This window comes from Anarrhichthys ocellatus, unplaced genomic scaffold (assembly GCF_004355925.1).
Source record: "Anarrhichthys ocellatus isolate YVR2014 unplaced genomic scaffold, GSC_Weel_1.0 scaffold157, whole genome shotgun sequence".
Classification (NCBI taxonomy): domain Eukaryota; kingdom Metazoa; phylum Chordata; class Actinopteri; order Perciformes; family Anarhichadidae; genus Anarrhichthys; species Anarrhichthys ocellatus.
Window position 1 is genome coordinate 116527 of NW_022280187.1, and position 22610 is coordinate 139136.

General features: G+C 38.9%; 2 protein-coding genes across 3 annotated transcripts in view; both read right to left on the minus strand.

Moving 5' to 3' along the window:
• ano1b (anoctamin 1, calcium activated chloride channel b) overlaps nucleotides 1-3130 on the minus strand; it is a 64450-nt gene extending 61320 nt beyond the window's left edge. Inside the window, exon 1 of the mRNA XM_031877987.1 lies at nucleotides 3063-3130. Coding sequence (XP_031733847.1) covers nucleotides 3063-3130 — 68 coding nt within the window. The remainder of the gene's footprint in view (nucleotides 1-3062) is intronic.
• Nucleotides 3131-15288: 12158 nt separating this feature from the next.
• LOC116400240 (choline kinase alpha-like) lies at nucleotides 15289-22500 on the minus strand. 2 transcript variants are annotated; one of them, XM_031877978.1, is made up of 5 exons: nucleotides 22476-22500; nucleotides 20925-21033; nucleotides 20739-20845; nucleotides 20564-20645; nucleotides 15289-18667 (listed from the first exon to the last, which is right to left on the minus strand). In XM_031877978.1, the coding sequence occupies exons 1-5, from the start codon at nucleotides 22484-22486 to the stop codon at nucleotides 18608-18610; spliced, it is 369 nt and encodes a 122-aa protein (XP_031733838.1). In that variant the 5' UTR covers nucleotides 22487-22500; the 3' UTR covers nucleotides 15289-18607. The 2 variants fall into 2 exon arrangements, with proteins under 2 accessions (XP_031733838.1, XP_031733837.1); XM_031877977.1 differs by lacking the exon at nucleotides 22476-22500 and adding an exon at nucleotides 21684-22297.
• Between the last annotated feature and the right edge of the window lie 110 nt (nucleotides 22501-22610).

Here is a 22610-nt window from a genome sequence, read left to right on the forward strand (position 1 = left end):
CCCCCCCCCCTGGGTGACACGCTCGGTCCGGAACCCCCCTTCACTCCGTCACCGTCGGTCCCCTCTCTCTCGCTCTCTCGTCTCGTTACAGGATTGTGACAATATCAAAATACATATTGTCGTGTTTTTAAATAAACATATAAGCACGAGAGAACAAACTGCTCTTAACTGCAACTCTTTATTAGCATAACTTCCTCATGCAGGTTACTGCCATGGTACAGACTACAGGTTCCATGCTTCACCTACATTCCCCTGGGTCCTAAGTCCCTCCAAGTACAGCTTCTTATCACCCTCTATGTACCAACGTACATTTATAACAAATACCACACATATTACGGTAATCAGCGTTGCATATGTGTCTGACCAAAATTCCAAAAAAGCAAAAAAGAAATGATTCATTTAAATTATTTTTTTAGAGTTTTTAAAGTGTTGTGGTTTGGAATATGTATAATAAGCATATAATTTAGTTATCGCTAGTGAGAATTTAACAAACATAAAAAACATGACGTAGATAGGTTTGCAGTTTTCAAGGTGTATATTTCAAATTGCATCTCTTACACACATGAAGATAAAGTTGTGAACACCAGCTGAATATCTATTATCAGAATCATAACTATTTTAATTGCTACTGTGTAAAGGGAATACTGCTGTTAAAAATAACCTTATTTGTTTAAAGTTTTTGCAAACCAAATATTATTGCACTTTTGTTCATATAGCAGTACTTTTAAAATAAAAGTGCGCAATACACTACTTTTGAATTCATTATTGAACTTTACCATAACAATGCGATTTAATCGTTGCCCAGCACTAATAGAAATTAAAGAACACATTAAATAGTTTTATGTGCAAAATCACAGAAATTTCATCAGCTATGTATAGTCTATTATAGTTGTTTTGTGTCACTTTGTAAATGTTACGCATATTTCTATGGTTTTGTGTGTCCCTGTAGTGGTTTTGTGTCTCTTTGTAGTCATATTATGTCTCTTTGTAGTTGTAGTAGTTGTCTGTTATTGTAGTTCTTTGTTTGTTTGTAGTCTTTTTGTGTCTCTTTGTGGTTGTTTTCCCCCTTTTCACAGTCATTGTGAGCCTCTGTCTATTTTCAGTCGTTTTGGTCCCTTTGTTGTTTCTTTGTGTCTATTAGTGGTCATGTTGTCTCTTTTTGGTTGTTTTGCTCCTTTTCATAATCGTGAGTTCTTTTGTGTCTCTTTGCAGTACTTTTCTGTCTCTTTGTAGTCCGTTTATGTTTCTTTTTGGCAATTTTGAGTCACTTCCTGTCTCTTTGAACGAAATTTTGCAGGTGAAGACCAGAGGGGCCCTTACAATTTGGGCTCATGGGCCTGTGCCCTGTAGGCCCGTTCAGTAATCCATCCATGTCTGTGCCACCAGTCCATACTCTACTAGTATGAAATTATTATGTTATTATGTTTCTAACGCTGCCATTTCCCGAGTAACAATATGTATATTAATCATATATCATGAATATTGTGGAGTTTTTTTTGGCTATTTTTTGCCTTTTTTTGATAGTGACAGTGGAGAGAGACAGGAAATTTGGGGCAAAAAACAGGGGAATGGTATGCAGTCAACTGTCCTTTTGTCCTCAACTCTACAGTTGCATAGGGAACGTATGAGAAAAAGGTTGATGTTATCCAGGATACATTTGTGGGGATGAAGGAACATTTTTTCCCCCTGATACATAAAATTCTGGAATATAGACTAAATACAGTACAGTCTGAGTGATTGATTTTATTGATGTTAGTGTTAGCTTTTAAAGTGGAGCCCAGGAAATCTGTGACATCTTTCCTCAAGTATATTAAAAAGTGACCAAAACACAAAGCTCCAAGTGAATTCTGAGTAGATATTTCTCTGTGAAGCTGTTCCAGGAAACTGTCCCTTCTTCCGCGATTGTTTACTTTTCGAGAACTGAGATCCAGAAACTTTCTGTATAACCTCTTATTCCTGACACTTCAATCCCAAATGCTTATGTAACAGCAGCAGCAACATCCGCACTCAAGTGTATTTTTAGACTTTCAGAGTTAAAAACAATATACAGAGAATGGAGCAAAAGGAAAGCGGGGACCTTGTAGAGCACATGCCGTCGAACTCCCGGGGGACGTCATGTGTCTGACTCGATGCTGGGAGCAAGATGTAGGGATCAGAGGTTGGTTCTCACAGGAAACAGAAGGAAGTGGTGTTTGTGTTCACATAATGTAACTCAACTTTTACAACAACAGTGACCAGAACTTTGTGTACACCAGTCAAATCAAGTGGATTAAGACCAATCTGGATCTCACAGGTCAGTTCTGACACCTCTTCAGTGTTCTAGCCTCATACCTACTATATAGTCTTTTATACTGCATTGTTCAGGAACTACTAATCGACAATTTTATTAATTAACAGCCAAGTTTCATTTATACAGCCCAATATCACAAATCACAAGTGTGCCCCATTGGCTTTACTACGAGTACAGCATAGGACACCCTCTGTCCTTAGTCCATAAAGAGAGAGAGACTGCTAGTGAGAACCAAACAACAGAGGGTTATTGCGGTGCAATGGCTTCTAGGAAGTTTACATGGTTCTCGTCGGCAGCATGGACTGTAGTACTAGTCTTAAAGGTGCTAAATTTGAGAGGGAATTATAACCTTTTTTAACTTCCTAACACTAATCAGCTTATAATACATACATTTGTAGTTTTACTAATTTTACTCGGTATTAGATATAGGCAAAAAGGCAAAAATATTAGTTTTGAGTTTGGATTTACAGTTAAGGCCTCAACAGAATCAGACTGTCCGCACCATGGTCCTTCCTGCTTCGCTCCTCACTCCTTCCTTAGTGACTAGTTTTTTTATCGTATTGTAAACTCTTCACCTAGAAGTCATGTAAGCCAACAGCAACACATCATTCTTCTCAAAGCTTCCAGCCAACGGACGACACAAAATAGCATGGCCCATAGCCTGTTTCATTTCAAAAGACCCTCATAATGTACAGCATTGTGGAGAATGGATTTCAGTTTATGATCTACAAAATTTAAGGATGTCATCCATCAAGTGGCGCCTCAGCTGTACCAGAGGACGAAAGGGACTCTCGGGGAAGCCTTGAAGTCACCAGAGTAGCATTTGCCTGTGATTTGCATCTCGACCTGTAGCCACGTTTGCTGCTCACCACGTTAAGGTTGACGGGCAGATGTTCTACAAACTAGCCACACAGGTGAAGAAGTGGTCGGGTTGTTTCACTTTGTCGGAGATGAGTGGCAGCTTACAACGGACATCCTGTAGTTGTCAATGTCATTTCTATTTTTAGCTTCAGGACCAGAAATTAAAACAGAGTTCATAAGTTTGACCTCTGGCAGCCCAAAAAATGAGACTCTTCCAAATATAGCCGACTGTCTTACAGACTTAAATCATACTTAACTATGTTTTAGGGCCCCTTTAGGAATGTCATGTGCATCTCAACACTGGTGCCTATTTGCCTAACATACAGAAGCCGCTGCAGATTCTCCAGCGTGGCTGGAACCGGCACACAGAGAAATCAGTTCCAGCTTCAACTGTGGGCCCGCCATGAGCATGATGCACAGCAGGACCATATACAACAACATTACCCACCTTATCAGATATTACACAACTGAAGTGTTTCAATTGACCCTTTGCTAAGCCCTGTCCCCTGCTGCTACTCCTTCAAGCAGTCAGAGTAAGCATGGCGCCCACACTGTTACTAACTGCACTTCCCGAATAAATACTATATAATTTTTGGAAAAACAAAAAAAGGAATTTCAGAGAGAAGCAGACAAGATGGTCGACAATATGCGTTTGAGGGATATATCACAATGTCAAACTGATTCAGCAGTGAAAACAGCTACAGATCAGTGTAAAAATGAACCACCACATCACCTGGTGATCGAGACAAGACGATGAAATAAAACATGGTTCCTGTAAAGCCGGGTAGGTCTTTAATCTGTTACAATCATTAAAAAGCAAAAGCAGCATGTGTAGACATTTAGTATCCCTTCAGGGGCTAGCGTAGCATAGAAGTGCTAACGCTAATTATTGATGTGCTAATGTTCTCTGCTAATGTTAGCTACTGTGATGGAGAATTTTCCCTGTGCTAGTACTTTTCTACTGTGACTTAGCTAATGTGCCTTACAAACAAAACAATATATGCGATATATCATTGTGTACCTAGCTGAATGGTAACAAGACCAGATTGGGTATTTCTGCTTTTGCTTCCATAAGAGGAAGTAACTGTTTAGTTTAGGAACAGAAACAGATGTCTTTAGTGTGACAAGGCTCAGATAAGAGAAAGGGGCTGAATGGAGGTGTCAATGGGCAGTTAGAAACTGTTGACCAGATGTTTAAGTGTGAATTCCTGCCTCACACCCTGGGCTGAGACCCTTATAAGCTATACAGACGCACCACTCTCAGCTCGTCCTCCTGCAAACTGCACTGCACTCTGTATAATGACAGAGCTTTCTCTGTGCAGAGAATAAATACTCCAAAGACAAAACTTCTTGGTAACACTCTATAATAACTACACACTATGAAGCATTAATTAAGTATGAGTAAACACTTAATTCATCATTTATAAAGCATTGTTCCTACATTAACACTCATTAGTATGCTATTCACAACAGTTATAAATGTTTTTTTCTTCATTAATAAGCTTGTCTATTATGTTTTTCACAATTGTGTTTTCATACTTTATAAATGATGGATTCCTCATTTGTAAATTAAGTATTATATATATTACAAACTGTTACGGGTGTAGTTTGGACCCAGGGGCAGTAAGACAACACCAGGAATAGTTTGACTTGAGTTCTTTATTTTCTTCAACACACACGGCAGGAAGAATATTCTCAGGAAAAACAGCGACAGGATTCTGGTGGTCAAGGACAGAAGGCTGAGCAAGTTACCAGGGCAGAGGCAAGGCGAGGTAGTCCGAAACAGGCAGGGTCGGCAACAGGGAATCAGTCCATGGGTGTATGCGGGAAACTATTGCATGAAAGCAGAGAACGATCTGGCAGTGTGTGTGAGGCAGGGGTTTAAATAGTGAAGGAGGCAGAGTGAGCAGGTGAGAGTAATGAGTGTGACTGGCAGGTACCCTGAATGAACTGATTAGGTGAGTGAAAGGTGGAAAAAACTATATAGAAGTGGCAGAGCTGTGACACAAACCAATTATTAAGGAGCTCGTAGCTCTCTGCTCTCCATATTAATTGTAAAGAAATACTCTAAAAGTGATTTACTTTCTCTAGTTTTGGCTTTTTATGAAAGGGAAATAAATACAACTCTTATAAAAAAAAAAAATTTAAAAAAAAGAGAGGTCACTCCTAATGTTATTTTGTCTCATTCCCCTTTATCAGTGTGTGTGCGAGAGAGTGATTCCATGCATGTGTGTGGATACAATCATATGTGAATTTGACATCAACAACAGCCAAGTTTACTTAGGACTGCACTGTTTATCATGATTTCTCAAGTGTGTGTTACTCCACATGACACAGGAACAGGAGGGCAGGAAATCAGCATACTTGAATCCATCGTGTGCGAGAGAGACAGGAGGGAAACAACAAAAATGTGTCAGAATGGAGCAAATCCAGTGGTGGTGAGGAAGAACAAAAAAAGTTGTGCAGTCGGCAGTCAAAAGCAATTGCGTTACCTTGCAAGTAAACTTCTTGAAAGTGAAGAAATTGAAGCAGGCTGCTGGAGTTTGAGGTGGGACAATGGCTTGTATCACTATGGATCCAACACTGTGAAAGTAGAGAAAGAGTTTGTTGATTATTCATGAACTTAGCGTGCTAATGCTGCTGTTGCATTAAGCCATGTTAAAAAATAAGCAGTGTGTTCTTTACAAGTAATTATCATCCTGTTTGTTGCTACATTAAAGGGCCAGTGTGTGTAGGATGTGCCGGCATCTAGCGGTGAGGTTGGAAAATGCAACCAACAGAAACTTCTCCTGTGTGCCAAGCGTCTAGGAGAAGTATACTGTGGCCGAGCGAAAACGCAAATTGCTCTCTCTAGCATCAGGGTTCAGTTTGTCTGTTCTGGGCTTCTGTAAAAACATGGCGGTGCAACATGGCCGACTCCATGAAGAGGACCCCTCTCCTTATGAAGATATGAAGGGCTTATTCTAAGCTAATGAAAACACAATTCTTATTTTCAGGTGGTTATACACTAATGAGAACCTTGTTATGAATATTCCATTTCTGCCAATAGAGCCCCCTAACTAAATGCTGGCCCTTTAAGACTTTATAGATTCAAAAACATTTGATTTTTTTTATCATTTAAAGATAGTTTCGTTTTGCTCTTTATCTCTGCTTGAAGTTCGAGGCTACATTAGCTGCATAACCCAAAAGCATCGTGCGACAGAACTGTTTGTGGTCGAGTTGCGTTGTGGGTAATGTAGAAGCCTCGACAATGAAGAAGAATGTATGGAGAGAAAAGAAACAATTTTTTTTTTTTATATTAACTGTTGAATGTCTGATAAAGTTATAGAAGTGCTATGCTACATCGGTAGAGTACAAAACTCAAAATGTACAGCAGGCTATTTAACTTTAAAATAATTATGAAGGTGATCCAGAATTTCCATCTAAAAGGTGTGTACCAAACATAATAATTCTACGCAAACTAAAATGGAAAAAAAAATACTTTCTGCTTCACTTGGACATCCAGTTTATAACAGTCTGGATACACTAATCAAATGTGTAATGCTTAATTAACCACAGCAACAACACTTGCTATTTTTTTTAAACACTGCAGGTCAACTCACCCATGAACACTTTATTACTTTGAGTGCAGAATATTTAATGATGAAATCTAAGATAAGTGGTATATCTTCTCCAAAAATCCAGCATATTGACTCCACTGCATCTCAACTCTTCTAACAGAACAGGACTGGAGCAGTCGGCAATAATAACAGTGCACAGCACATAACAGCAACGACCAAGGTTCCGTTCTGACCATGAACCTGCACCAGAGGTCAGACTACTGGAGCCTCAAATTAGCTTCAATGAACGTTGGAATATATTATTATAATCATCATTATTATTATCATTATCATTACTATTATCATTGCCATGCCCACTTCTGCTAGAATGTCTTTCGCAAATTTGTGAAATATGCAAAACTCACTTTTCATACAACGCTGTGGTTTTTAGCAAAATTGGTTTCAAATGATTTCTTAGAAGCTTATTGTCAATATCAATTTTTATTTCGAAAAAAACAAACAAAAAAAGGCTCTAAATCTGGCACAGATCCATTATGAAGTCATAAAACATACTTCACATTTAATGGATTTGATAAGATTAGGCCAAACAGTGGTGCAAAGTGTGGCAAAGTATTTTGACGATACTGGTTTACAAATACCTTCTCCAATAACTCATGCTGGATGTATTAAAGTAGCCATGTTAAAGCTTTTGACGTTTCATGGCAAATGACACATAAAACTTCCTTGGTCTTGTGCGGCCCTCTGGTGGAGTGAGTGCATTTTCTCAAGCCTGTGTCTCTTGCACACACTTGGCTTGCACATTGTGATGCAGGTTAGACAGCTTTCGGTAACATAATGCATGGTGACTTTACAGTCTGCTGCAGACTGCTACAGGATTACCTTATATGCATTTAAATTTGTCAATGTTCAAGTGTAAAACTGCATTACTGCATGAAAGAGAAAATACTGTGCTAAAATTACACTCACTTGCTATCTTCCGTCTTTTTGGTTCTGCCATTATTACCTAATCAAATAACGTAAACGCTTTGATCAACTAATGCAATTAATGTAGGTCAATTATTTGTTCAAACTAAAAAATGCAATAAACACTGTCCAATTTATTAGAAATATGCTTAGGCCATATTCTAGTTTATTTTGAATAATCCACAGCAGGTCATTTGAAAATGGTCAGCAAGCCACAGTTGGCCCACGGTCTGTAGTTTGGCCAATCATAATGTATTTGCTCATTTATATCAATATTTGTCATATAACAATATGACAAATAGTATGAATGAAGTATGAATCATGCACTTATTGAGACTGCAGGTTCAACCAAAGCGCTAGAATCGACACAAGAGGCGGTGGAATAGCTGGATTCTTCTCCAATATTTAAAGCTGGAAAGAAACCCCCCTTCATTGAGAATCTTTTGAATAACTTGCTACATTTGTGAATGGCAAAGGTCCGATTTTAATCATTACTCTCTATCGAACAGCAAAGTCTGTGAAATATCCGAGCTATGATTGTTATTGTCTCAGATAAGTTTTATAACCATGTTGACAATCAAGCAGACCAAAATTGGACATCACTCTGGACCCAGACAAGACTAATCTGGACATAACTAAAAGACTTCATATTACCGTGTTTCATGTACGTTTCTATTTCAGATCACTGGTGCATATTCCTTGATGCGTCTGCTTTTCCTGCACAACAGATTGTCACGATTAGGCTTTGCCTTCTGTGTTCTGTGTCTGTGTCTGTGTGTAGCTCCACACCCTCCTCACGCTACCTGTCAGCCACCACTTCATCATCAGCCTAACTCCCTTTACCTGCCTCTGATCACTAATCAAGCACTCCCTCCTCATCAGCACAACTCCCTTTACCTGTTCACTCACCTGTCTCTGATCACTAATCAAGCCACTATAGACTTCTGCCTCCCAGACACACATTGCCAGATCATTGTCATGTCAACCTGCTCGTTTGGCTCGTCCTGCTCCTGATTTTCCAGTCTGCCTTGTCCTGCCGAAAGTAAAAAAAAAAAAAAAAAAAAAAAAAAAAAAAAAAAAGTTAAAGTTGGGATTTTATTGTCATATAAATATACAAAATTTGACTTCTGCATTTAACCCATCCTTAGCTTAATCGGAGCAGTGGGCTGCTGAGAAGTGCCAGGGAGCAGTTAGGGGGGTTCAGTGTATTGTTCAGATACACTACATAGGACATGTAGCAGAAAAGCCTCGAACTGCCGACCTTGCGGTTACCGGACAACCCTCTCTACCCATTGTGCCACAGACGAATGCGCTTATGTTCCTTGGTTTGTGACTCTCCTTATGTTACTAGGGACAACATGTAACATGTAAAACATTTTATTCATTTTTATTTAAAAAGAACAACTTTTCCACAGTTCTGGGCTTCAGGTGGTTTCTTTTTTTTTTTTTAGATTATTTTGCCTGCTTTAGAAAACACCCTTTCACAGGGCACAGATGAAGCTGGGGGACAGAGAATAGTTTGCTTTCATGGTGATATATCCCATAAGTACCCACGGTGACACAGTTGTCACAGACACTTTAAATATCCTGAAAAGCTCCTTATACAGTTGTATCCTTGATTTTAACTCTTGAAGTCCTGGAATGGTATTTTTTTATCTAGTATATATTTCTACTTACGTAGTATATATTTCTACTCAGTATATTGTATTCATGCATAAGTAATTTTGTTCTGAACTTTGTTGAACTTCACCGTGTCTCTGTTGTGCAGAAGAAGAATTCTCCCTTTCCTGTTCACATAGATAACTAACTGTGTTGTATGAGAATGTTCCACCACCAAGGCCTTTGGGACGCTTGTTTTGGTTGCTGACTGTTTGTTTTTCATTGTTGTTCCTATCAGTCTGAGACCAAAAGTCTGAGACTGAAAAGTCTGTAACATTGGCCATCGGCCCCCACCTTTGCTCATTCTGTATAAAGAAAGCTTGTTCACTTTGTTCTTGATTCTTCCTCACTGAGACTCTACCCATTCTGTTGTGATGATTGAACCTTCTCTGCGCAGAGAATAAATACTTAAAAGACAACCTGGTTTTTGGTATTATGTATTTCAGCATTAAAAGACTCATGCAAATATAGAACTTTTTTCTACCACAGTCCCTAAGTGACACATACGTGTTTATGAATCAAATTTATGTTAAAACGTTATGAAAATATAATTGTGACAGATATGCCACACATCAGGCTTTTAAACTTATTGTCTCAGAAAAAGACAAAGACAAGACAAAGAATGTGTCACAATAAGAAAAATAGCAATGAGCTGCTCAATTGATTTAGCCGATTAAGTTATTTTTAACTAAAATGTTCTTTTGTTGAATTCAAAAGAACATTTTTTTAATTCAAACCAAGAAAATGTCAAAATGTAATAATTATTAACAAATTAATTATGAAAGAATTAGGAAATTATGAAAGAAAAATGTACATATCAGTAAATAAACACAAAAACAAACTAGATTTAACTGTCCTATTTTGGTCCTATTTCAAAGTAATTTGACTATTTTTTTCGCAGTATGTGTTAGTATGAACGATAGTGTTCAGGATGCACTGAAGATTATCCATTTTTGTCTTGTAAAACAAATCTGAAAAAGATGTTTTGGTTAAATCTCACCAGAAAGGTTATAATTTTGATCTGTGTTGCAAATAAAAAAGCAAATATTTGTTACCAATCAAAAAATGTATACGTAAACGCCCAATGCAGCGGGTAGTATTTGGAAAATATTTTCAGAAATGTGTTCCATGTGGTCCATTTAGTCTGTTTTATGTCTCCTATAATTTTCCTTTAAGGAAAAATGGGTGTGGGTTCTTATGGGATCTATTAGTTAATTTTCTTTACCCTATATGTAGTGTCTTCAAAATGTATGTTATTTTATAAAACATTTATTTAAAGCCGTTTTCTCTCAATTACTTTTTTCTCAGACTGAGCCAGAAATCTGCACTTCCGTAGCTCTTACATACACCAAACTTTCCACTTTCATTCCTCTCTATATTCTGAAGGTTTTTACAGATGATATCTATTAGTTTAAGTTTTTACTTACAGTTAAAGTTTAATTCACATAGGGTCCCTTAAAGTTTAAAGAATAAACTACTTTTATTGGTAACTGAGTATTTCTATAGTATTGCTACTTTTACTTGAGTAAAATAAATATGTTTCAACCACTTGAGATATATATTTTAGACTAAATGTAAAAGACTAAATAAGAAAACAACATAAAAAGTTTTTAGAACATACCTGTCTGAGCCCTTCTGCCTGGCTTACCAAAGACTGTGATCAGTTGTCTACATTAATGTTATGAACTACATTTGTTTAGAAATTACATCATTAAAACGTGATGATATATATGCTTCAGGCTCTACTATGTGCTCTGCCATAAAGAGAAAATATAGAGAGGGAAGTCGAGATTGTTCATCTGCCACCAGATGGCCCTGTTAGACTAGGAATCACTGGTGAGTTCATATTATCATTATTTTATAAATCCACTTACATGTTTACTCCGTTTACTTTATTCTTACTTGAACGCTTCAGAGTCAGTCAGTTAGTTGTGTTATTTATTGTGTAATGCAATGTATTTTGAAAAAGAAATGAATCATACAAAATAGAAAGATTTAGACTTCAGAATATAAATAATTTCATGATGATCCAGGAATGCCTATTCGAAGAATGTCCCAGCTAATGATCTCTGTTCGGACATGTTCCCCAAGACTTTTCCAAAGTCAAATCATCCCACTTGTGTGTCCAATGTCCATATCACCACTGATGGACAAAACTGGAGACAACTTGGGTTGTCGGTGATGATGAAAAATGTGCACACGGGCTTGGTTTAGGCAAGAAGCACCAAACTGTACAGCAGAGCATAACTTCTGGTTTTGACATGCAATATTATTTCTGTAAATGTTATCCTTGGTCTGTGTCATTATGCACGCTCACTGTCAATTCCTCTGTTTATTCTATCCAATTTTCTGGCACCGGGGCTGAAAATGCAATGCCCGTCTTCCTCTAAAATGAAGACTTCTTTTCAGCAGACGCAGACCAGCAGCAGCAGATGTTTTCGCTGTTCCAGTCTGTATCTTATTTAACAAAAGCAACAACTTCAGGCAGGCCACATGGATGTAAACAAGCAAAAGCCCCCCAGCTGATCATTCTAACCCTTTGCTATTTGTCTCTGTGTTGACATTCCTCCACACTACATTCTTGCTGCCCTGTTTGCCTCTCTCTCTGTGTGTCAGAGGACACTGGGAGCCAAGGCCTCAGCGTGACTCTGGGACGTACACGGAAACTCTTCCTCGCTGGTCGACAAGACATTTGCTTGTTTACATGGTCCCCCAACATGAAACCTGCCCGACGTTTGCATGTACAGTGCATCGGCCAGTGTGAAATTTACCGACCGCCATGACCCACTTTTCTGTCTCTCCCGTGGATTTGCTAACAAAGGGAAGGACACTGATACACACATAGCAGAAAGAAAGATTCCAGCCCCCTGAGCAGTGGCCAGTAACCCCCCCCCCCAGTCTCTGCAAGCTGTAACTTTGCATTCATTTTAATCTCCAAACCACATCTATAAACTCACACACCCCTCCTACTTTCCCTGACTTTTACCTTTTACCTTCGCCTCTTCTTGTCCCTCTGGCCTTTGTCTCTCTGTCCTCTATGCTTCATTGTCAACAGCGAAAGGAATGTTTGGGAAACAAAAGGGGGCTGTGTCATACATGAACTACGCTTGCACAGAAACTGTAATTGCATAGTTTGAGGTGAAGTAACTTGACACATCTCAATAGCGTGGCTGCAGCGAAACACACATTTCTGCAAGAATGTGAGCCCATTTTTTGTACTGATGAAGAAAGCACCAAGCATCTATCACACCGAAGGGTTTTGTACAATCCATTCCATTAGTCCCCCCTTTTTTTTTTGGCTCGCTCTTGCATGCACTACTCAGTCTGATTGCTGCAGCAACTTGAGCCACAATGTCAGCTTTTACATTCTGCAGGCATGGCGTTAAGGGTGTGGCTTTATGTAGTAATTTACTTCAAGATAAATGTATGTATTTTCTGTTGTCAGTTTAGGGCAGAAAATCACCAAAACAAGCAGACAAAAGCCACCACCATATGACCGCCTTAAACAGTTGTTGTAGTTAGTGGTGCCATATACGGGATTCAGAGCATTAATATAGTAGCAAGCAACTATTTGTTTTGTAAAGATATAGCGGAGTAATGTCTACCTGAACAGAGAATGAAGTCTCTCTGCCTCTGTGTCTGTTGTTGTCAGAGCTTCTCCTTGCATGCCGGACATGCATACTTTTAGTGCATGTTAGTGCATGTGAGTGTGCCCCACTGGTTAGCTCACAGCCGCATCTCTGCACTGCTCTCATACCGCAGTTACAGTTGATAATGCTGTTGTGACCAATGGCATTGTTGCGGAAGCGTAGCACCTACCCTCCAGGTTCCCCCTCAGGTAAACACTGTAAGTTCCCTCAGCACTTTTGCTGTAGTTAGCACTGTTATCGCTGTTAGCACTGTTAGCTGTGAGCACTGTTAGCTGTGAGCCACCGGCAAGTTGAGAGCAGTTGAATGGCAATAGAAATGCTACCAATCTCGTAAATAGCACCTTTAAAGTATCATCAAACAGTTGCTTATTTAAAGCAATAGAAATTTGGGGAAGTATGTTTACTTTCTTGCTCGATGACAAGGTCTGGTTAGCTTAGTTTAGCTTAGCACAAGGACTTGTTAAAAAGGGCAAAACTAGCTAGCCTGGCTCCATCTAACACTAAAAAAACCCTTGACTCGTGATAATTAGTGAACTTCAGAGGTGCTGGTGGGCGGAAACAGCCAGGCTATTTCCCCCCCCAGTTTCGAGCCTTAATGCTAAGCTAAGCTAACCAGCTGTAGCTTATATTTAACTGACTGACATGCAATTGCTATCAATCTTCTTATTACCCACTAAAAAAGTGTATTTCCCAAAATGTTAAAGTATTCCACATTCAAGTAGACACAGACAAACACTAACATTCAGTTGGAGTTGTGTTTTTGACAAATGTAAGTCCATTGTTCTATCCCACACAAGCACTGGTTAATATGAGAAAATAAGTGGTTCTTACAACTCAATCTCCAACACTGGAGCTGTGTGGAGACTGAAACCAAAACAAGAAGCTAAAAGAGGCTGAAATGTTTTACAGAGCTGCTAAATCTGCAGCCCATTTCCTGTGAATAATACACAACCAGCAACCCGTGTCACGTTGTAATTTAATTGTGGGGTAACTTTAAAAATATCGATCAATGCACATTTAAAACAGAAACTGCATATTTTGTGCATTTACCACTAGGCAACTGGAGGTGGGTCCAATTGGCTAATATTAGTGTCAACCTCTACAAACTCACTATTCTAAGTTCCACCTTATATCCTACAATATCACATAGAGACATGAATTATTATCAGACCTGGCTGTGGAGCTAATGAACATTTTATCTTAATTCATTAAACACACCATGATAAAAACCAGACACATGTAAACTGTTTTCCGACTTTGTTGCACAACACGTTATTCGATCCACTGTTGGCAGTATTACAGAGCCATGACACTGCAAAAAGTCAAGGAGCACAACTTACAATGGTTGGCAAATGAGCTCAGTTGGCTGTCTGTTATTTTCTAATAATCTGAAAGATAGACGCCTTATTGAGGACTGTGAGTGTGAATCACAGTTTGCTCAGTTTATTAATCTTTGAAAATAGAATTTGGTCTGCAAACCTTCATTTTAAAAACATTATACAACTTAAAGATAGGGTGTCTTTAGATTTTTTTTTTACATTTGTTATATTATTCTCTATACATCGCAACAGCAATCAAATGCCCTTACCGAAAAAAAGAATAGGACATGAATTCAGTTGGCTGCCAATCATTGATTGTATGGGCTACCTTTCTGAATAGTTATGATGCAAAATATTCCCAGGCAAGCATTTTTCATTTGCGTGTAAAGGTACGTCTCATCACTGCAGCATTCCACAGTCCCAGCTGTCCAGAGGTTTTAGTTTATGAGCAAATACCTGCAAAACTAATGACACACCCATCAGCCTCGTCTGTTGTGTTTAATGCTAATTAGCAAATGTTAGCATGCTAACATGCTGTGCTAAGATGCTAAACATGGTGAATTGTATGGCTACAAAACAGCATGTTAGCATAGTCATTTTAAGCAAGTAGCATGCTGATGTTAGCATTTAGCTTGAACCCCTGCTGTGGGAGTCTGATTGGACGGTCATTCGACATCACAAAACAGCATGATGATAGCATGCTATGGTTGCCATAACATATCAGTCTAAAGCGCTGAACCAACAGACCAATATAGGTGTTCTTAGAGTGGCTAAAGACTAATATGTTAAAAAAAAATAACTGTCACCTGTGGCCACCAAAATGCTAAAGCATCAAGTGATACAAAATATTTAACCAATATGGTTCCAATAATAAAAAGCTGTGCTTATTCAACACAACAAGCAGCAGTTCCCTCCAACACAATAGTTTATTGGACCTTTCATGTAAAGTCTCAAATATATTATGGGTACAAAAAAACACTGGTCAGTTAGTTGTTTTCTCTTTACTTTTTGTTTGTGCAAAGCAAAAAAGTACATTTACAGCCAAGGTATTTTCTATGCTGCAGCAGTTCACCCATTATATTTCTATGAGTACATATGCATTCAGTATAGCTGCATAGATAGCAAAGGTCATCAATGTGAGTCACATGATAGTGTAGTTGTGGGTGCTTTCACTGAACAGAATGTTTTTTTTTTTTTTTAACAAAACAAAACTGTATTACATTAAGACCATGAATGAAAAGGTACAAGTTTATGATTCTTTATATTTGGATATTTTTCAGCATGTCCCTCTATATTTTTGTCAGTGAATATTACATATATTTAATTACAGGTATAAACAGAAGTGAGGGTAGTTTGTTTGTTCTCTACTGGGAACTTCCACAATTGTATTGGAACCAATCAGATCAAAATGTTTAGTTATTTTGGTTGAGTGTACATGATACTGAAGGTTAAGTATGGAATGTACTTTAGTTACAGATCATGTTTTTTTTCTATAACAAATATAACATAATATCATGGAAATCATGGAAAGGGACCAAAAAAAATTGAGAGACAGCATGTAGGAAAGGTCAGGACAAATACATTTCATTCATGAAAGAGAAAAAAATGAATACTAGGTTTGGTAGAAGAAAGAGCCACTGAATGGTATTGAAAAAAAGACTATAGACTATTGCTACAAAGGGAATGCCGCAGTAACACTTTTTTAATAGACCACCAGTATAATCCACGACACATTCTGCTGGCACGACCCCTAGTCCCACTGTATCGCAAAATAAAATGTTAAAACTATACAGTAAACCCATTCCAAAGGAAATATCACAGTGAAATATACAATAAAAATACACTTGCATGTAAAATAAAACTAACATTTCAACAACAGTCACAGTTCAACAACCCCCAAATGTTTCACACACGAAAACACTCAAGTAAATATATCGTACATATTTTGTTTTCCGGTCCTCAGATCAAAAGTGCCTCAGTGGACATTCTAACACTTCTGGATGGTTCCAGTATCAGGTGACTAGTGTTGGGTTTAGTTTAGTTACATGATCCAGCTCAGTTCCTTCAGCTCTGTGTACACACTTGTATAGCCATTTTCACAAGTATGAGGTAATGCTTACTGTACGCTTCACAAGAGTCATTTGGTTGCTTCCACGCGGAAGTCCCAGTGCTCACAGGTATACAGGAAATATACCCTGGTGTATACACAATGCTACAACCTAACAGCAACGAACATGGATATGCATGACAGCCTTTGGGGCGGTCGCACAGCTTTCATTTGTCAATCAGACATTTTGTGGAAAACAAGTATCTCCTTTAGTATTTCCATGCAGTATTACTTAAAACTATCTAAAGCAAATATTCCGCTTTTCAATTGACCGTTGCTGAATCCCTATCCCAAACAGTGATTGTCCAATCATGGTTTAGCAACTGTAATTAGGTATACAGCTCTGGATTTCTCCACGTTATGCATGGGGGTCATAATAAGTGTGACACTCGGCATTTAAAGAGTTTGGAGGATGATGCCATTTCATACTATGTGATGAAAAAGTGCCATCATTTTTTTTACGCATCGCTGCCGGTATGAATCATTTTGATGAAATATTCGCAGGCGAGTATTGTTGTGTTGTATGTTCGTCAAGCCCCCAGTGTAAAGGCCTTTAGACCAAAAAAACATTCTTGTCATACATTTTCCTTCAGCATTGGCGTAAGTCAGCAGAACCGTAGGTTGCTGTCTGGGTAGAATTGGGGTAGTCTCAAGGTGTTTGGGTGAGAGACAGCACGATGCATAAGTCACAGTTCTCTCTCATTTGAAACAATTTTGAATTCTAATCCAACTGCATATCAGACAGACTAAAAGCAGAGCCTATGAGGCGAGCCTGTCACACACAGGGCACAGCGATTCCTTTGTTACAGGTGCATTAAGTAAGTATTTTGCCATGCTACAGCAGATAATGGCCATAATATGAGCCAGAGTGTGTGCTTGTATTGACAAGGTGATTACGCTAGGACTCAGCTCTCAGTAGCAGATGCTAAATTTGCTAAATGCCCCTTTAACAAAGTGACTGTACAGCTGTCCAGTCACAACTCGTCTTAAGTGAGTAATCTATGCTATACTAGGTCATGGATACAATGATAGCAGTAGGCATAGGGATTGACCACTGTTGTGCACGTATGTCAGTGCAAAATATAAAAGTAAAAAAGCAGAAATAGGGTCAGTTAGCTGTTTAGCAACACTTTCCCAGGCTTATGAAGCATGGCTGGAATGTCTTTTTGGCTAAATCAGACAGTGCAGATGTTAATACCCAATGTGTAAACTACACAGAGATGTACTTGTCACAGTTATTCATATTAATACCATAAACCTACCAAACTTCAGTGAGTAAAAATGAAATCAGGTTGAGAAAAAGTCACAGCTGGTCAGCGTGATCGCGTTATTAGTTGGGAAGCCACCAAGAACCAGACATAATATCAATGATGACACCCGATGTTTAACGTCTTCGATTTGGTTTTGGCGGAGTTTAACCAGCTGCCCAGAAAAAGGAACTTTGACTATTCACATACTTGACAATACCACATAACTGTATTTGCCCTGGCCTGAAGAAAATGTCAAATACAACGATAAAAAAATAAAATCGAACAAGCAGCAAGTGCGTAATATCTACAAGTGTGGAAATCACTCCGACCTGTCGATCAAGTCATGATTCCACCAGCAAACAAGTTGGCCCGTCAGTAACAGACAGGGCCAGGTTACTGGCACACTGAGGTCTATATATAATATACATAGTTAGCAACTGGCTGCTTATGTGAGCAGCAATCTACCAAGAGATGTTCACATTTTGGTTATTTCCAACAGAACATTTCCATAAGGGAATGACCAATACAGATACATTGATTCAATGTCAACATTTCCAATCTAGCTGTAACCCCCTCTCTCCTGCTCTAAACGTGTTAGTGATATGGTTCCAACAAGGCAGAAGCGGAGAGCAGCTCCGACCAGTGATAAAGGTTGGTACAAGTCAGTGTTTTTTGTATTTTAGTTTTCAGGGGGAGGGGCTCTCTGAGAGTCTGACAGTGTAAACTTTGAGCTGCAATGGAGTTTGGGGAGTGGGGGGGGGCGGCGTACCTTAAGCACCTAGCCACGTGATCAAGTTTTGGCATTTGGTCAACACAGCACTAACAGTGGCCAGCGAATCCACTCAAGATAGGGAGCATAAGTAAAGCTTGGTGAGTGGAGTCTTTGTCAGCCTGCATGTCCCACGTTTGGCTGAACATGCTGTCAATCCATCCCATCATTTGGCTCCATTAGACCGCCCAGATCTTCTTCTGCTGGAAGTAGGCATCAAATCTGGCCTGGGCATACTCCTACAACACAGAAGAGTACACATGAATACATATGTACACAAGCACCATTCTGAATAGATCGTAAAATTCTCAAATTGGAATGACTTTGAATACTCATTTTAACCACACATCTTCATCGTCATCATCGTGTCATACTCATCACTCTGCCATTCTTAAGTTTCTTTTGGCCAGAAATACGGTTTTCTTTCACCAATTCATTCCTCCTGCTTTTCACTGTTACTGCATCAATGATAACACACTTCCTGCAGATGTTTCACAATAAAAGCCTACCCACAAGGGGATGGAATATGGACTTTGAGCAATTGGAGGACTGTTAATGTGAGACGCCAGTGCAGGAAGTTTTGAGTTTCAACGAAGTTAGCGTAACAGCTAAAAAAAACTGCAAAGTGGGAGCAATTGGAGAAAAGAATAGTGAATGAAAACTGTTAAGTCAGAGAGGCATAGTGATGCAAATGGCCTGACTGTTGTTTAATCTCTTTATATTTACTTTATGATGTTTACAAGTCAAATATTAAAACCCAAGACTTTTTTTATACCTGCAACATTTCATCAAAAATAAATATTCTCGATGTGTTGTTCATTAGTTTACATACAAATATCCCCAAAGTCTAGCCGTGTCTACCTGCACCAGAATTTCAAGTCAGTTGACAATAGTATGAACAATGCTGGAGGAAGAGTTTTTTTTGTTAACGGCAGCATCAATCTTATTAAAATCTGATGATACATATTTGTTCAACAGGGAGAAAGCAGCTTTTTAAGAACTCACAGTATGCAAAACTATTTAAATCTAAACAGAGCATTGTATTAAGGAAGAATGCAGACATGGGTTACTTTATGTGGCCCTGTCATTATATTAAACTAAATGCAAGTAGTGGAATGTATGAATTTATTTGTGCTTATATTCATCCTTAATAATACCACACAATGCACATTGAACATGCTGTGTTTCAGCACATTCATTAATACAACCATAGACATGGGTATTGAGAAGCTTGCACATATACAACATTATTGCACATTTATGTATGCTGGTATTGTATTTATATAGTTCCCTTATTTTATGTATTGCATTGTTTTTTTTCTATAAGTCCCCATTGCCAGTTTGTGTATCTGTATACAACTATAATTTCATTCTGATTTAAGGTGTAGTTCTTCTAATAGTTTAATCAATAAAGTATTATGTTATGTATTTGAATGTTGTGATTTTCAAATATCTAAAGCTGGACTGCAGTTACAACTTTTACAGCATATTTTGTATAAGAATGTTCTAGCCGGGTTAAATCAGCGAGTAGTATATAATCCTGTTATGTCATTATATCTGAAAGAGTTCTTTTGTGCATTTAACATATAATGACATCAATAGTAAAACTTTGCTGATATCCTTACTTTTCTTAATGTGATTTTTTAGTGGTACCCAGCTCAGCTCAGCAAGTATAGTAACAAAGATAACCTTTACACAGTAAATATTGACACTCCAGTATCGCCCTCCAGGGCAATACTGTTTAGGTCTTTAACTGACACAGTGCAGTATTTCCTCCTTTTATAAGTTGATATTTAAAGGTGCAATGAGTTCCGTCTGTTCACCTGCTCCCCAAGGTTTATACAATCTAAATTTACAGTCATCATTCTTTTAGTCTTCAAGTGTGGTGTCGGCCTAAAGTTTACGTTAGCCGGAAGTACAAGGGGCTATTAAAAGACAGGACGGGCCGGGGCTAGCGTGCTAATTTCCGTAGATATCTCTTAGACGTCTTTTACATTACATCAACACTCTAACCTCTTCACAATCTGTTGAGAATGTTTGCTCCCTTTTAGAATGTTCTAAACTAAAAGCCTACATCTTGGACATTGCACCTTTAAAGCTATAAAAAATAAAAAAGTGCTAAAACTTTTACTCACCAGGTATCCAAACTTGATGGTGGAGAGCCGGGCCTGGATGATTGACCACAAGCACCAAAAAAAATGGGAAGCCAGGGAGAACCTAGAGTCAAAAAACACACGGCCCCTTTGTTTTCACCTTTTCACTGTTTCGAACTGTGTCGGTTCACACACCATGTCCCACATCTGAGCTCACCTGTTGACCTCCACGTGCAGCTCCTCCTTCAGTTTCATCTGGTCCTCTTCGCTGAGGTTGTCAAACCCTCGGTCGGACTCACGCAGGTAGCTTTCAATGAAGTGCAGCTGTGCAGAGACACGACAAGTTAGCAACAGTACAAACCAAATAAAATAAGACGTAGGCCTGTTAGCATATTGTACACACCTGCTGGGCCTTCGAAGGGTAGGCCTGAGCGTTCACTTTAAAGAAGGGAAACTCCTCACAGCTGTAGTCGTACATCCATTCACAGAAATGGTTGCCAATATCGAATCCCCTGCAAGATTAACAGAGAGAGACACTGATGATGCCTTTACATTAATAAAAACGTTCTAAATGATATCTGGGTTTGTGCTGCATAGCTCAATGTGTCTTGAAAGTTTGAGTTAAATGGTATTTCCTTCCTTATGTGATGTCCAGTCAACTGCACTGGAGCCCTTTGTTTTATGGGTTAAACACAGCTGATGCTGGTTCACTGGTTTTCCACCCTATAGAGATGTTTGTAGGCCATCAGAAAGTCAGCATCACACTGGTTCCCTCTACAAAACTCGAATGGATTTTTCCATTGGATTATTGCTGAAAATAAGGGGGCCATGGTATCAAGACTTTCAAAACCCCTCGTCTAGAGTAGACCAAAGTCCGGCCAACACTGCGTCCCAACATCCACGCTGCTCCTCTTTCACTATTAGCAACTATTTAAGGAATTACAGTAACGCTCTGTGATTTTGACCAGAACCAACGGGCTGCAACACTTTAGCATGTTGTGTTCCCACACTGTTATCAAGAGCCAAGAATTATCAAGAGCCGAGAATCACAAATCCTCCCACTGCTCCAAGGGAGTCTATGAGCCGGACTTTCCACCTCCAGCTCATATCATCTGATGAGAAAAAACTAAAATGTGTGTATGAGCGTTCTGCCTGCACTTACGTGATGGCACACATGCACGGTGGATCAGACAGTCAGACAGACAGACAGGCAGGCAGGCAGGCAGGCAGGCTTGGTTAAGGCGTCCCCAATGGCCTGCCCGTTTCCAGATACATAACAGCTGCAGTGAATATTTCAACAGAGGGAGGTGGCCGTGAACGATGACTGCTCAAAAGGCTTTTTTGGGGGAAGCTTTTCCTCTACCGATGCGAGGGTCCCGGGACAGAGGATGTCGTATATGTACAGATTGTAAAGCCCTCTGAGGCAAATTTATGATTTTGGATGAATGTAATTTAATTTAATTTCAAAGAAATATAGCTGGAACACAGAAACAACCCTGGGCTGCATTCTTTTCCTTCTTATTTCTCATTACATTCTTTTCTGGCTCAGTATTTGGGTTACTTCTTCTCTCTCCGTCTCTCACTTTCTCTTCCCCATTCTGCCTCTTATCTACCCATCTCTCTCTCTCCAGTGCAGAGCCAACGTTAGCTGGAAGGCAAAACACTGGCAAGAGGATGAGGGAGAGTAAAGTAGCAGTTGCAGCAGAACATATATACAGTGGGTACGGAAAGTATTCAGACCCCTTTACATTTTTCACTCTTTGTTTCATTGCAGCCATTTGCTAAAATCAAAAAAGTTCATTTTATTTGTCATTAATGTACACACAGCACCCCATCTTGACAGAAAAAAACAGAAATGTAGAAATTTTTGCAAATTTATTAAAAAAGAAAAACTGAAACATCACATGGTCATAAGTATTCAGACCCTTTGCTGTGACACTCATATTTAACTCACATGCTGTCCATTTCTTCTGATCCTCCTTGAGATGGTTCTACTCCTTCATTGGAGTCCAGCTGTATTTAATTAAACTGATTGGACTTGATTAGGTTTGTTTATTTATATATATATATATATATATATATATATATA